The sequence below is a fragment of the Mus musculus genome, chromosome 1, assembly GCF_000001635.26.
Source record: "Mus musculus strain C57BL/6J chromosome 1, GRCm38.p6 C57BL/6J".
In the NCBI taxonomy this organism is placed as follows: domain Eukaryota; kingdom Metazoa; phylum Chordata; class Mammalia; order Rodentia; family Muridae; genus Mus; species Mus musculus.
In genome coordinates, this window is record NC_000067.6 from 182,253,296 (window position 1) to 182,269,107 (window position 15,812).

The following is a 15,812-nucleotide window of genomic DNA, read 5'->3' on the forward strand; positions in this document are numbered from 1 at the left end:
CATAGAAGCCCTGTCTCAACAAAACAAAAGACAAACAAATAAACAAAAACAAACAAGCAAAACAAAAAAGAAAAGAAAAGAAAGAAGAGGAGAGGAGAGAAGAGAAGAGAAAAGCAAAGCAAAGCAAAGCAAAGAAAAGAAAAGAAAAAAAAAGAAAAGAAAAGAGAAAAAAAAACCTCACTATTCCATTGAAGTTTACAGTGTTGGGAACAAAGTCATACAGTGAGGGTTTTCTTGGCCACCAGATCCAGAGTCCTGTCTGTGTGTGTGTCATCTGTGTCCCACACACACCCCTCTCTCCAGCCCTGTCTTTAACACTCAGTCTTGTTCCGTCTGTCTCTTCCCTCAGTCCTTCCTAACCTGGATTATTTGAAAGCAAATGCGGAAGCTGTATCACTCAAAGAAAAAATATTAAAGCTTTCTATTATTATTATTATTATTATTATTATTATTTGCGTGTATGAATGTTTTGCTCGGATGTATTTCTGTGTGCCACACGCCAGAAGGGGTCCCAGCACAGAGAGGGGGAACTGCACATGGGTTCCCACCCTTAACCAAGAAGCGCTCTGCAATCATTGATGCCCACTGGAAAAGGAAAAATCTGTTTTCTCTGACAGAGTCTCGCTGGGATTATTAAGCACACTTCAAGGCAGGCCCAGTGCCCAGGAATAAGTTGCTCAACAGAACAAACTCATTGGCAGTTTTGCAGATTTTTTTTTTCTGTTGCATTTTACTTTTTTTTTTTTTTAGAGAGAGAGAGAAAGAACATAAAGTTAGATGGAGAGTGAGGTGGCAAGGATCTGGGAGGAATTCGGGGTAAAACATGACTGAAATATCGTGTACAATTTTTTCAATAACAATAATAATAGTAATAATAAAGGCCATGCTAACTAGTGGTGTCACAGTCTGAAGTGTGTCACCTGCGTTCATGTGTCCTCTTATGGGAGCTGTGGAATCAAACGCTACAAAAGCCCTTAAGTCACTTATGTGTCGGCCTTTCTTTGCTGTATGTTGCAGCAATCGTCTGAAGGCTCACATGGACCTCACGGCTGACCCGTTAGGTCAGAGTCTCCAGGTGGGGATTGGGTGGCTCAGCTCAAGTGTCTCCAGGTTTGGGACCAACAAGATGACTCATTGGGTAAAGGTGCTTATTGCTGAGTCTCATCATCTGAGCTTTGATCCCTAGGACCCACATGGTGTTAAGAGAACACCAAGTTGCAAGTTGTTCTCTGACTTCTACAAGTATGGACACACACATACACACGAATAAATTAATGTCAAAATGAAAAGCTTCCCAGGTGGTTGATGTCCCACCACAGTAGAAGCCTCCTGAGACCCTACTCTTCCAGTTTAAAGATGAGAACTACACCCCAGGGTCCAGACTGTCACCGGCCCAGGAGCACATGCTACTGATGCCCACACTCGGGAAACTTGGGCCCAGTTTCATGTCGCTTCTGCTTTGCTATCTTCCTGTTCTGTGAGGTGTTTTCCCAGTCTGCAGTGTGCACTGTGAAAGAAAGGTATGGCCAGACACACAGGGTGTGGCTCCTGGTGTCTCTCTTACATACAGCACAGCTCAGAGTGCACAGGAGAGGATGTGGTCAGAGATGTGAAATCGTTGCTCCTTGAACCCGCAGCCTTCTTAGTGCTCAGAAGCACCGTCCAGTCTCCCGTGTGTTGCTGTCAGGGCGTGCAGAGGTCCAGAAATGGGGTTTGATTTTTGGCTGGGACATTCTTGAGATCAGCACTAGACGGGTACCTTCTTCCCTCTTTGCCTGTATTGCTGGAAACACACAGGCATTCCATTACAGCACCCACTAGCCAGCCAACGCAGACACAGATCACTCAGGCTCCTCATTTTCAGAGACTCTGTCCACTTTGATGTTCCCGCTGTCCTGTGTGGGAGAGCGGGATCCCAGCTGATGCCTCCTGCGTGTGTTCACACCCCCTCCACCCTGTCTCAAGAAACCACTGGCGGATGTGTTCCATCTAAATGAGGAAGTGGATCGAGGGGAAGGGCAGAGAACCTCATAGAGGGACGGAAGAGCTCAAGGGGTATAACTGTAGTCCCCACAAGGGCCACGGGGGCGGGGGTGGGGTGGGGTGGGGAGACGCAGTGCAGCAGGCCCCCCTGAGTCACAGTGCAGACTTGTTCAAGGTTGTGGCCACCAAGCAACTGGCTGTCTCGAAGTGTGGATGGATGAAAAGTATTCGGGTGTGTCTGGTAGGGAACATATCTTCTGGCACCTGAGGATACCGACGTTCCTTCGGGCACTTGTTTCAGTGTCTCAATGGTGAGTAAGAGAACCAAGGTGCTTATTGTGTCCTTCGACTAACTTTTTCCTGGAAAAACAGCACACCCTGTGGTGTGCCCTTGGAGAGGCTCAGATGCCAGAGGCCTTGAAACTTGGCAGCATTCTCCTCCGCAGTTCTGCAGGTACCCCACACTCCGTGGGGGTCCCACCACCCTTTCCTCACCAAGTCAGGTGCCAGCTTCACTCTCAGCTTCTCAAAGTTCAATATATTCTAGAGATTCACACAAAAGTCCATAATTCAAAGAAATTCTAAGGAGTGAATAGCAGCCAGGCCGGGATAAGGGTGTCTGTCCTCTGGGTGTCCAAGTGGAGGGTGTGATGAGTTCTAGGGTTTTCAGGTAAATGTTATTTTCTTCAGGTATCTGCTGTTTCCTGTCTCCTTAGGCACTGGGCTTCACCTTAATACCACTCTACCACGCACACGGTCATCTGGTGTTCTCTCGGTGTTCTAACTCACAAGGAAAGCATTTTAGAGTTAAGGATTACTTCTGGAAAAGAATCCAAGAACTTCCTAATAAGTGCTGAACACAGAGTCCAGTGTGTCCTCAATCACATGGGAAATTTGGTGCCACCGGCTGAAGCCTCAGTCTACAGAAGGTAAATACTGGGCTTGTGAATCTTGGCTGCCCGCCGACTCTGACTCACTGAGCAAACAAATTCACCTTCCACAACAAGTGTGATTCGGGAGGCCCATTGCTACCTCTACCCCCGTAGAAAATACACTTGGTGGATTGTTTGAGGTGCAGAACAAAACAGAAAACGTGTGGGGTTTGTGCCCACATTCCCCCCACCCCCACCCCATTTTTTCCTTGGCTTTTCCCTCCCCTGGAGCCAAGTCTGAGTCAGCCCAGCATGGGGCTGTTTGGTAGGTGGACTCATTACAAGGAAATGTTCCCCCTCTGGTCATCACAGGCGATTTTTGCTGTTGTTTCCTGCAGAAGGGATAGGGAAAGACCTTTAAACATTGGGAGCTAGCAGGGGGTGGTGGCCCGTTCCTTTAATCCCCAAACTTGGGAGGCAGAGGCAGGAGGATCTCTCTGAGTGCAAGGCCAGACCGGCCTGCACGGCAAGTCCCAGGACAGCAACCAGGATACCACAATACATAAAGAGAACCCTGTCTCAACAACAACAAAAAGGTGTTCAGAGTTGGGGCTGTCCTGGCAGGAAGCATGTGCCAAGGATAGGCCGGAATAAAGGGATACAAGGAGCAGTTCCCAGGAATCCTCTGTGTTTCTGCTTAGCCCACGACACAGCTGAAGAAACTCTAGAGTGACTTTTGCTCCCCTGAAGACTGTATCCCCTCCCCTAACACCGCATGCACCAGAATCCAGAACATTCGGGTGGCAGCTTAAAATGAAGCCACCTGCACTTCAGGTGATTCTAGTCTTTTTTTAAAAAATTATCACCAGGGTGTAATACAGTAAATTTGAGTTCATAGTCCATGTATAAATTGAAAGTAGAAGCTGGACAGACAGAATTGTAAGAGGGAGGCGGGATTCCACTAGTTTGTGAAAGACCCCACCATCAGGCTTAGCAAGCTAGCTGCAGTAACGCCATTTTGCAAGGCATGAAAAAGTACCAGAGCTGAGTTCTCAAAAGTTACAAGAAAGTTCAGTTAAAGATTAACAGTTAAAGATTAAGGCTGAATAATACTGGGACAGGGGCCAAATATCGGTGGTCAAGCACCTGGGCCCCGGCTCAGGGCCAAGAACAGATGGCTCTCAGACGTCAGTGTTAGCAGAACTAGCTTCACTGATTTAGAAAAATAGAGGTGCACAGTGCTCTGGCCACTCCTTAAACCTGTGTGTCTGCCAATGTTCTGACCAGGTGTGTGCCCATTGTTGAACCTTCATTAGACCCTTTCCTCGTACCCCTCCCATACCCATTTCTTGAAAATAGACATTGTTTAGAACTAAAAAGTCCCACCTCAGTTTCCCCAAATGACCGAGAAATACCCCAAGCCTTATTCGAACTAACCAACCAGCTCGCTTCTCGCTTCTGTAACCGCGCTTTTTGCTCCCCAGCCCCAGCCCTATAAAAAGGGTAAAAACTCCACACTCGGCGCGCCAGTCCTCCGATAGACTGCGTCGCCCGGGTACCCGTGTTCCCAATAAAGCCTCTTGCTGTTTGCATCCGAATCGTGGTCTCGCTGGTCCTTGAGAGGGTCTCCTCAGATTGATTGACTACCCACGTCGGGGGTCTTTCATTTGGAGGTCCCACCGAGATTTGGAGACCCCTGCCCAGGGACCACCGATCCCCCGCCGGGAGGTAAGCTGGCCAGCGGTCGTTTCGTGTCTGTCTCTGTCTTCGTGCGTGTTTGTGCCGGCATCCAATGTTTGCGCCTGCGTCTGTACTAGTTAGCTAACTAGATCTGTATCTGGCGGTTCCGCGGAAGAACTGACGAGTTCGTATTCCCGGCCGCAGCCCCTGGGAGACGTCCCAGCGGCCTCGGGGGCCCGTTTTGTGGCCCATTCTGTATCAGTTAACCTACCCGAGTCGGACTTTTTGGAGCTCCGCCACTGTACGTGGCTTTGTTGGGGGACGAGAGACAGAGACACTTCCCGCCCCCGTCTGAATTTTTGCTTTCGGTTTTATGCCGAAGCCGCGCCGCGCGTCTGATTTGTTTGTTGTTCTTTTGTTCTTCGTTAGTTTTCTTCTGTCTTTAAGTGTTTTCGAGATCATGGGACAGACCGTAACTACCCCTCTGAGTTTAACCTTGCAGCACTGGGGGGATGTCCAGCGCATTGCATCCAACCAGTCTGTGGATGTCAGGAAGAGGCGCTGGATTACCTTCTGTTCCGCTGAATGGCCAACTTTCAATGTGGGATGGCCTCAGGATGGTACTTTCAATTTAAGTATTATCTCTCAGGTTAAGTCTAGAGTGTTTTGTCCTGGTCCCCACGGACACCCGGATCAGGTCCCATATATCGTCACCTGGGAGGCACTTGCCTATGACCCCCCTCCGTGGGTCAAACCGTTCGTGTCTCCTAAACTTCCTCCCTTGCCGACAGCTCCCGTCCTCCCGCCCGGTCCTTCTGCGCAACCTCCGTCCCGATCTGCCCTTTACCCTGCCCTTACCCCCTCTATAAAGTCCAAACCTCCTAAGCCCCAGGTTCTCCCTGATAGCGGCGGACCCCTCATTGACCTTCTCACAGAGGACCCCCCGCCGTACAGAGCACAACCCTCCTCCTCTGCCAGGGAGAACGACGAAGAAGAGGCGGCCACCACCTCCGAGGTTTCCCCCCCTTCTCCCATGGTGTCTCGACTGCGGGGAAGGAGAGACCCTCCCGCAGTGGACTCCACCACCTCCCAGGCATTTCCACTCCGCATGGGGGGAGATGGCCAGCTTCAGTATTGGCCGTTTTCCTCTTCGGATTTATACAATTGGAAAAATAATAACCCTTCCTTTTCTGAAGATCCAGGTAAATTGACGGCCTTGATTGAGTCCGTCCTCATCACCCACCAGCCCACCTGGGACGACTGTCAGCAGTTGTTGGGGACCCTGCTGACCGGAGAAGAAAAGCAGCGGGTGCTCCTAGAGGCTAGAAAGGCAGTCCGGGGCAATGATGGACGCCCCACTCAGTTGCCTAATGAAGTCAATGCTGCTTTTCCCCTTGAACGCCCCGGTTGGGATTACACCACTACAGAAGGTAGGAACCACCTAGTCCTCTATCGCCAGTTGCTCTTAGCGGGTCTCCAGAACGCGGGCAGAAGTCCCACCAATTTGGCCAAGGTAAAAGGGATAACCCAGGGACCTAATGAGTCTCCCTCAGCCTTTTTAGAGAGACTCAAAGAGGCCTATCGCAGGTACACTCCTTATGACCCTGAGGACCCAGGGCAAGAAACCAATGTGTCTATGTCATTCATCTGGCAGTCTGCCCCGGATATCGGGCGAAAGTTAGAGCGGTTAGAAGATTTAAAGAGCAAGACCTTAGGAGACTTAGTGAGGGAAGCTGAAAAGATCTTTAATAAGCGAGAAACCCCGGAAGAAAGAGAGGAACGTATCAAGAGAGAAACAGAGGAAAAAGAAGAACGCCGTAGGGCAGAGGATGAGCAGAGAGAGAAAGAAAGGGACCGCAGAAGATATAGAGAGATGAGCAAGCTCTTGGCCACTGTAGTTATTGGTCAGAGACAGGATAGACAGGGGGGAGAGCGGAGGAGGCCCCAACTTGATAAGGACCAATGCGCCTACTGCAAAGAAAAGGGACACTGGGCTAAGGACTGCCCAAAGAAGCCACGAGGGCCCCGAGGACTGAGGCCCCAGACCTCCCTCCTAACCTTAGGTGACTAGGGAGGTCAGGGTCAGGAGCCCCCCCCTGAACCCAGGATAACCCTCAAAGTCGGGGGGCAACCCGTCACCTTCCTGGTAGATACTGGGGCCCAACACTCCGTGCTGACCCAAAATCCTGGACCCCTAAGTGACAAGGCTGCCTGGGTCCAAGGGGCTACTGGAGGAAAGCGGTATCGCTGGACCACGGATCGCAAAGTACATCTAGCTACCGGTAAGGTCACCCACTCTTTCCTCCATGTACCAGACTGCCCCTATCCTCTGCTAGGAAGAGACTTGCTGACTAAACTAAAAGCCCAAATCCACTTCGAGGGATCAGGAGCTCAGGTTATGGGACCAATGGGACTGCCCCTGCAAGTGCTGACCCTAAACATAGAAGATGAGTATCGGCTACATGAGACCTCAAAAGAGCCGGATGTTTCTCTAGGGTCCACCTGGCTTTCTGATTTTCCCCAGGTCTGGGCGGAAACCGGGGGCATGGGACTGGCAGTTCGCCAAGCTCCTCTGATCATACCTCTGAAGGCAACCTCTACCCCCGTGTCCATAAAACAATACCCCATGTCACAAGAAGCCAGACTGGGGATCAAGCCCCACATACAGAGACTGTTGGACCAGGGAATACTGGTACCCTGCCAGTCCCCCTGGAACACGCCCCTGCTACCCGTTAAGAAACCAGGGACTAATGATTATAGGCCTGTCCAGGATCTGAGAGAAGTCAACAAGCGGGTGGAAGACATCCACCCCACCGTGCCCAACCCTTACAACCTCTTGAGCGGGCTCCCACCGTCCCACCAGTGGTACACTGTGCTTGATTTAAAGGATGCCTTTTTCTGCCTGAGACTCCACCCCACCAGTCAGCCTCTCTTCGCCTTTGAGTGGAGAGATCCAGAGATGGGAATCTCAGGACAATTGACCTGGACCAGACTCCCACAGGGTTTCAAAAACAGTCCCACCCTGTTTGATGAGGCACTGCACAGAGACCTAGCAGACTTCCGGATCCAGCACCCAGACTTGATCCTGCTACAGTACGTGGATGACTTACTGCTGGCCGCCACTTCTGAGCTCGACTGCCAACAAGGTACTCGGGCCCTGTTACAAACCCTAGGGAACCTCGGGTATCGGGCCTCGGCCAAGAAAGCCCAAATTTGCCAGAAACAGGTCAAGTATCTGGGGTATCTTCTAAAAGAGGGTCAGAGATGGCTGACTGAGGCCAGAAAAGAGACTGTGATGGGGCAGCCTACTCCGAAGACCCCTCGACAACTAAGGGAGTTCCTAGGGACGGCAGGCTTCTGTCGCCTCTGGATCCCTGGGTTTGCAGAAATGGCAGCCCCCTTGTACCCTCTCACCAAAACGGGGACTCTGTTTAATTGGGGCCCAGACCAGCAAAAGGCCTATCAAGAAATTAAACAGGCTCTTCTAACTGCCCCAGCCCTGGGATTGCCAGATTTGACTAAGCCCTTTGAACTCTTTGTTGACGAGAAGCAGGGCTACGCCAAAGGCGTCCTAACGCAAAAACTGGGACCTTGGCGTCGGCCGGTGGCCTACCTGTCCAAAAAGCTAGACCCAGTGGCAGCTGGGTGGCCCCCTTGCCTACGGATGGTAGCAGCCATTGCCGTTCTGACAAAAGATGCAGGCAAGCTAACCATGGGACAGCCGCTAGTCATCCTGGCCCCCCATGCAGTAGAGGCACTAGTCAAGCAACCCCCTGACCGCTGGCTATCCAACGCCCGCATGACCCACTATCAGGCGATGCTCCTAGATACGGACCGGGTCCAGTTCGGACCGGTGGTAGCCCTAAACCCGGCTACGTTGCTCCCCCTACCGGGGAAAGAGCCTCACCATGACTGCCTCGAGATCTTGGCCGAGACACACGGAACCAGACCAGACCTCACGGACCAGCCCCTCCCAGACGCCGACCACACCTGGTATACAGATGGAAGCAGCTTCCTGCAAGAGGGACAACGTAGGGCTGGAGCAGCGGTGACCACCGAGACCGAGGTAATCTGGGCCAAGGCGTTGCCAGCCGGGACATCCGCCCAGCGAGCTGAACTAATAGCACTCACCCAGGCCCTAAAGATGGCAGAAGGTAAGAAGCTAAATGTTTATACTGATAGCCGCTATGCCTTTGCTACCGCCCATGTCCATGGAGAAATATATAGGAGACGTGGGTTGCTCACCTCAGAAGGCAAAGAGATCAAGAACAAGGGCGAAATCTTGGCCTTACTGAAAGCTCTCTTTCTGCCCAAAAGACTCAGTATAATTCACTGCCCAGGACATCAGAAAGGCAATAGTGCTGAAGCTAAAGGCAACCGAATGGCGGACCAGGCAGCCCGGGAAGCAGCCATGGGGACTGACACAAAGGCCTCCTCACTTCTCATAGAGACCTCAACCCCGTACACTCCAGACTTCTTCCATTACACTGAGACAGATATAAAGAACCTACAAGAGTTGGGAGCCACATATGATAGAGAGAAAAAATATTGGGTCCTGCAAGGTAAACCTGTGATGCCTGACCAGTTCACCTTTGAATTATTAGACTTCCTTCACCAGCTCACCCACCTTAGCTATCAGAAGATGAGGGCACTTCTAGACAGGAAAGAAAGCCCCTATTACATGCTAAATAAAGATAAGATCCTCCACGAGGTGGCGGAATCATGCCAAGCCTGTGTCCAAGTAAATGCCAGTAAGACTAAGATCAGGGCCGGAACACGAGTAAGAGGACATCGACCAGGCACCCATTGGAAAATTGACTTTACTGAAGTGAAGCCCGGACTGTATGGGTACAAGTATCTCCTGGTATTCGTGGACACGTTCTCTGGCTGGGTTGAAGCCTTCCCAACCAAACATGAGACTGCCAAAATAGTGACCAAGAAACTTCTGGAAAAAATATTTCCAAGGTTTGGAATGCCCCAAGTGTTGGGGACTGATAATGGGCCTGCCTTCGTCTCCCAGGTAAGTCAGTCGGTGGCCAAGCTACTGGGGATTGATTGGAAACTACATTGTGCTTACAGACCCCAGAGTTCAGGTCAGGTAAAAAGAATGAATAGGACAATCAAGGAGACTTTGACCAAATTAACGCTTGCAACTGGCACTAGAGACTGGGTACTCCTACTTCCCTTAGCCCTCTACCGAGCCCGCAACACTCCGGGCCCCCATGGACTCACTCCGTATGAAATCCTGTATGGGGCGCCCCCGCCCCTTGTTAATTTCCATGATCCTGAAATGTCAAAGTTTACTAATAGCCCCTCTCTCCAAGCTCACTTACAGGCCCTCCAAGCAGTACAACGAGAGGTCTGGAAGCCACTGGCCGCTGCCTATCAGGACCAGCTGGACCAGCCAGTGATACCACACCCCTTCCGTGTCGGCGACACCGTGTGGGTACGCCGGCACCAGACTAAGAACTTGGAACCTCGCTGGAAAGGACCCTACACCGTCCTGCTGACCACCCCCACCGCTCTCAAAGTAGACGGCATCGCTGCGTGGATCCACGCCGCTCACGTAAAAGCGGCGACAACCCCTCCGGCCGGAACAGCATCAGGACCGACATGAAAGGTCCAGCGTTCTCAAAACCCCTTAAAGATAAGATTAACCCGTGGGGCCCCCTAATAATCCTGGGGATCTTAATAAGGGCAGGAGTATCAGTACAACATGACAGCCCTCATCAGGTCTTCAATGTTACTTGGAGAGTTACCAACTTAATGACAGGACAAACAGCTAATGCTACCTCCCTCCTGGGGACAATGACCGATGCCTTTCCTAAACTGTACTTTGACTTGTGCGATTTAATAGGGGACGACTGGGATGAGACTGGACTCGGGTGTCGCACTCCCGGGGGAAGAAAAAGGGCAAGAACATTTGACTTCTATGTTTGCCCCGGGCATACTGTACCAACAGGGTGTGGAGGGCCGAGAGAGGGCTACTGTGGCAAATGGGGCTGTGAGACCACTGGACAGGCATACTGGAAGCCATCATCATCATGGGACCTAATTTCCCTTAAGCGAGGAAACACCCCTCGGAATCAGGGCCCCTGTTATGATTCCTCAGCGGTCTCCAGTGACATCAAGGGCGCCACACCGGGGGGTCGATGCAATCCCCTAGTCCTGGAATTCACTGACACGGGCAAAAAGGCCAGCTGGGATGGCCCCAAAGTATGGGGACTAAGACTGTACCGATCCACAGGGACCGACCCGGTGACCCGGTTCTCTTTGACCCGCCAGGTCCTCAATATAGGGCCCCGCGTCCCCATTGGGCCTAATCCCGTGATCACTGACCAGTTACCCCCCTCCCGACCCGTGCAGATCATGCTCCCCAGGCCTCCTCAGCCTCCTCCTCCAGGCGCAGCCTCTATAGTCCCTGAGACTGCCCCACCTTCTCAACAACCTGGGACGGGAGACAGGCTGCTAAACCTGGTAGATGGAGCCTACCAAGCTCTCAACCTCACCAGTCCCGACAAAACCCAAGAGTGCTGGTTGTGTCTGGTAGCGGGACCCCCCTACTACGAAGGGGTTGCCGTCCTAGGTACTTATTCCAACCATACCTCTGCCCCAGCTAACTGCTCCGTGGCCTCCCAACACAAGCTGACCCTGTCCGAAGTGACCGGACAGGGACTCTGCGTAGGAGCAGTTCCCAAAACCCATCAGGCCCTGTGTAATACCACCCAGAAGACGAGCGACGGGTCCTACTATCTGGCTGCTCCCGCCGGGACCATTTGGGCTTGCAACACCGGGCTCACTCCCTGCCTATCTACCACTGTACTCGACCTCACCACCGATTACTGTGTCCTGGTTGAGCTCTGGCCAAAGGTGACCTACCACTCCCCTGGTTATGTTTATGGCCAGTTTGAGAGAAAAACCAAATATAAAAGAGAGCCGGTGTCATTAACTCTGGCCCTGCTGTTGGGAGGACTTACTATGGGCGGCATAGCTGCAGGAGTAGGAACCGGGACTACAGCCCTAGTGGCCACCAAACAATTCGAGCAGCTCCAGGCAGCCATACATACAGACCTTGGGGCTTTAGAAAAGTCAGTCAGTGCCCTAGAAAAGTCTCTGACCTCGTTGTCTGAGGTGGTCCTACAGAACCGGAGGGGATTAGATCTACTGTTCCTAAAAGAAGGAGGATTATGTGCTGCCCTAAAAGAAGAATGCTGTTTCTACGCGGACCACACTGGCGTAGTAAGAGATAGCATGGCAAAGCTAAGAGAAAGGTTGAACCAGAGACAAAAATTGTTCGAATCAGGACAAGGGTGGTTTGAGGGACTGTTTAACAGGTCCCCATGGTTCACGACCTTAATATCCACCATTATGGGCCCCTTGATAATACTTTTATTAATCCTACTCTTCGGACCCTGTATTCTCAACCGCTTGGTCCAGTTTGTAAAAGACAGAATTTCGGTAGTGCAGGCCCTGGTTTTGACCCAACAGTATCACCAACTCAAATCAATAGATCCAGAAGAAGTGGAATCACGTGAATAAAAGATTTTATTCAGTTTCCAGAAAGAGGGGGGAATGAAAGACCCCACCATCAGGCTTAGCAAGCTAGCTGCAGTAACGCCATTTTGCAAGGCATGAAAAAGTACCAGAGCTGAGTTCTCAAAAGTTACAAGAAAGTTCAGTTAAAGATTAACAGTTAAAGATTAAGGCTGAATAATACTGGGACAGGGGCCAAATATCGGTGGTCAAGCACCTGGGCCCCGGCTCAGGGCCAAGAACAGATGGCTCTCAGACGTCAGTGTTAGCAGAACTAGCTTCACTGATTTAGAAAAATAGAGGTGCACAGTGCTCTGGCCACTCCTTAAACCTGTGTGTCTGCCAATGTTCTGACCAGGTGTGTGCCCATTGTTGAACCTTCATTAGACCCTTTCCTCGTACCCCTCCCATACCCATTTCTTGAAAATAGACATTGTTTAGAACTAAAAAGTCCCACCTCAGTTTCCCCAAATGACCGAGAAATACCCCAAGCCTTATTCGAACTAACCAACCAGCTCGCTTCTCGCTTCTGTAACCGCGCTTTTTGCTCCCCAGCCCCAGCCCTATAAAAAGGGTAAAAACTCCACACTCGGCGCGCCAGTCCTCCGATAGACTGCGTCGCCCGGGTACCCGTGTTCCCAATAAAGCCTCTTGCTGTTTGCATCCGAATCGTGGTCTCGCTGGTCCTTGAGAGGGTCTCCTCAGATTGATTGACTACCCACGTCGGGGGTCTTTCATTTGTTCAACAAATATTTATTGACTGGCAGCTGAACTACTTGGTGGCAACAGAGCTACGCACCCAAGCACAGCTCTTCTCTAATGGCCGTTCTTCCTGGGGGAGGGAAGATAAGATAAGAATGAATGTATGTGTAGCTACTTGTGAAGCAATGCAAGTGTAACTACCGGCATGCACTGTGAAGAAGGCATGGAGAAGCTGGGTGTGCTGGAGGTGAGGGTGGCCATTCAGGTCATTCAGAGGTCGGTCAGGATGGATAAAGTGGTGTCTAGAGGAAGTGAGTTATCACTTCTGGTGGGGAAAGAGTGTTCAAGGTTAGCCTGGGCTGTACAGTGAATCTTTTCTTGACAAAAGCAGAAATGGGGTGAAACACACATGTGTTGGTGGTTTGCATATTTGCAGTTAAACTTCTCGGCTCTTCCGGGTGGTGCGCATATAGAAAATGGTGGTGTTACTGTGTTCCAAGGGCAAAGATTGTATGTGAGGTCAGAAGGCGACATTCCTTGTGCAGCATGAGTCAAGGGCAGGTAGTTTCTACCCACAAGTTCCTGAAAAACAACTTAAGTAACTATGACCCTGAGGCCCACTGTCAAAGGTGTTCTTCACAGCTCAGCGACGTGACTTTGAAAGTTAGCAGCTAAAAATGAATAAAAAAACCGGCGAAATCAGAGAGCACTGATGCTGGTTTCGCTCAGTTTGGATAATGCAAGGCTGATTGGCAAAGGGGACAGGTGCTTCTCATCAGTCTCTTATGACCAAGAACACGTGAATGCCATTCAAAGCCAATGTGCTGCAGGGAGTCAGGGAATAGAGAGAGGTGCCACTGCTCTCATTTGGTCCCGCGGAGCAACTCTGGGAAAGCGGAAGGACAATGGGACAGCTGGGACTGAAGCCAGCACTCAGGGTCATCTGAGGCCCCTTTCACATTCTGAGGGTTGGGACTATGCACGTGAGGTGGGCGACTGGGGACAACTGGACAGGGACTCAGGGGGACTTGTATCATGTCCCTATTTGATAACAGACAAAACCCACCCCGACCCATCAGACTAGAGAGGTCCTATAATCCAAACGTCACAGGATGTTCAGAGTGGCCACCTTTGAGGTAGATGGTCACTTGTGTACGTTTTTTGGCTGCCGTTCTGTGACTTTTCCACAATTAACCACAGGGAACTGAGCTATTCCCATGAGTATTCTGAGTGGCTCTCTAGAGCATGCGCTGGCCATCCATTATATTCCCAGTTCCCCACAAGCACTGGAGCTAGCACCAGCCAGAGCAGAGCCTTTCACAGGTCACTCTGCCAGGTGATATTTATAGCACAAGCCTTTACATTTTTCATGATTGTGGGTTTTGCTATAAGTGGACTTTTGGGTAGGCACGAGCAAATTCGCTCTACTGTCTTCCTGGCACTTTTTTTTTTTTAATCTGGAATCTGAGGGGTTTTCAGGGCCACCTCCATCCTAGGGCCTTGAGACTTACTTAGAGAATGACACGGGAGAGGTGATGTGACATCACTGAGACCTAGCAGCAGTTTCTGAGCAGAGCCACTTAAGACAATGACCCTTCATGTAGACTTCTCTCTGGATTTCGTTCTTCTGGTTTTTTTTTTTTTTAAGATTTACTTATTTACTTTATATGAGTACACTGTCCCTCCCTCAGACACACCAGAAGAGGGCATTAGATCCCATTGTAGATGGTTGTGAGCCACCGTGTGATTGCTGGGAATTGAACTTGGGACCTCTGGAAGAGCAGTCAGTGCTCTTAACTGTTGAGCCATCTCTCCAGCCCCCTGGATTTCTTTTTTGCTTCATGCTTTCTCTGCTCTTGCCCCAGCAGCACACCTGAAGTATCCCCAGGGTGAACACTGAGCAGAGAGGCTCGGGGCTTGGTGAGCGTGTGTCTCCTTCAGGCTCCTCAGTGGGTGTTTGTAAAGAGTCTTGTAATGCAGGCTGGGAGTATAGCTTGGTTTGTAGTGTGTATAGCTAATGTATAGGAAGCTCTGAGACGGTTCCCCAGCAGAGCATAAAATCAGCAGTGGTGGCACATGCCTGTCATAGTAGGTCTCCAGAGGTAGAGGCGAGAACACAAGGTTGTCCTTGACTAGGTTGCTAGACCAAAGCCAGCTTGCTATGTGAGCTCTGTCTTTAGTCAGTTTTATAAAATGCCAACTGAGGAAAACATGAAGCGAAGAAAATGTGTACGCCACTGTAAGACTCTTTCAGTGTCCCAGGAACTGCAGTGGATTGAGCCCTCACTGGCCTGACTTTGTTTGTTAGTCCCCCATCCCTAGTTAATCCGCAACCTGGTTGCCATGGGTGAAAGCGAAAGTCACACAGTTGCTTAGGGAAAGCTTCCTCCAAAAGTTGACCTCTGAACTGAGAGCTGGGGTAGGAGAGGACTTGGTTGTACTGGACTTGGTCCAGGGTCCGTACAGAAGGAGCTGAGGTGGCCCTACCCTGTGGAACAAAGGCTGCTGGGACTGGAACACAAAGAGGGAGGGAGTGGGAAAGGAGAGGTTGTGAGAAAGGGGGGAGCCAGAGACCACAGGGTGGTCTTTCACAGTAGGCTCACAGGGGTGCCTCTCAAGTAGGGCTCGGCTTTGTGTTTCCTCTGAGTCTGAGTCCTGGGTTAAGTATTTATGCAAATCATGCAATTAAATGAGCAAATCACACAAAGCCAGGCATGGTAGTCCATGCCTATAATCACAGCACACCAGAGGTGGAGGCAGGAAGGTTAGTTAGTCTGGGATACCTGAAACCCGTCTTCAAATAAAGGGCCTAAGTAACTAACTAAACAAATGTAGTGTTCACCTTAAATATGGAAGCCTGGCTTCTATCCCCACAGCTCAGCTCTTGAGCTCAGAAGAAGGTATATATCCTGAGGCCAGTGAGCATTGCCCGTAGTCTCTTCTACAATAAGAGCAGCCAGCCCACAGGCTTCCGTCCATATGGAGAAAAAAGTGCATCACACCTCCATATGGCTGGGAAGTGGGGGTGGGGGTGAGGGTAGG

General features: G+C 50.8%; 1 protein-coding gene across 9 annotated transcripts; it reads left to right on the forward strand.

Annotated features, from left to right (window-relative positions):
- Positions 1–2,059: 2,059 nt before the first annotated feature.
- On the forward strand, positions 2,060–12,737 carry Gm33887 (predicted gene, 33887). 9 transcript variants are annotated; one of them, XM_030244781.1, is made up of 3 exons: positions 2,060–2,294; positions 2,700–2,912; positions 9,860–12,074. In XM_030244781.1, exon 3 carries the CDS (start codon positions 10,149–10,151, stop codon positions 12,072–12,074), a length of 1,926 nt encoding a protein of 641 aa, XP_030100641.1. In that variant the 5' UTR covers positions 2,060–2,294; positions 2,700–2,912; positions 9,860–10,148. The 9 variants fall into 9 exon arrangements, with proteins under 9 accessions (XP_030100641.1, XP_030100642.1, NP_001359367.1 ...); XM_030244777.1 differs by lacking the exons at positions 2,060–2,294; positions 2,700–2,912 and adding exons at positions 6,855–7,681; positions 8,435–8,689; XM_030244782.1 differs by lacking the exons at positions 2,060–2,294; positions 2,700–2,912 and adding an exon at positions 4,113–4,142.
- The last annotated feature ends 3,075 nt before the right edge of the window (positions 12,738–15,812 follow it).

Bases quoted from the DNA above. Each gene is read 5' to 3' on its own strand.
- Gm33887 (XM_030244781.1), top strand. From the start codon at position 10,149: ATGAAAGGTCCAGCGTTCTCAAAACCCCTTAAAGATAAGATTAACCCG.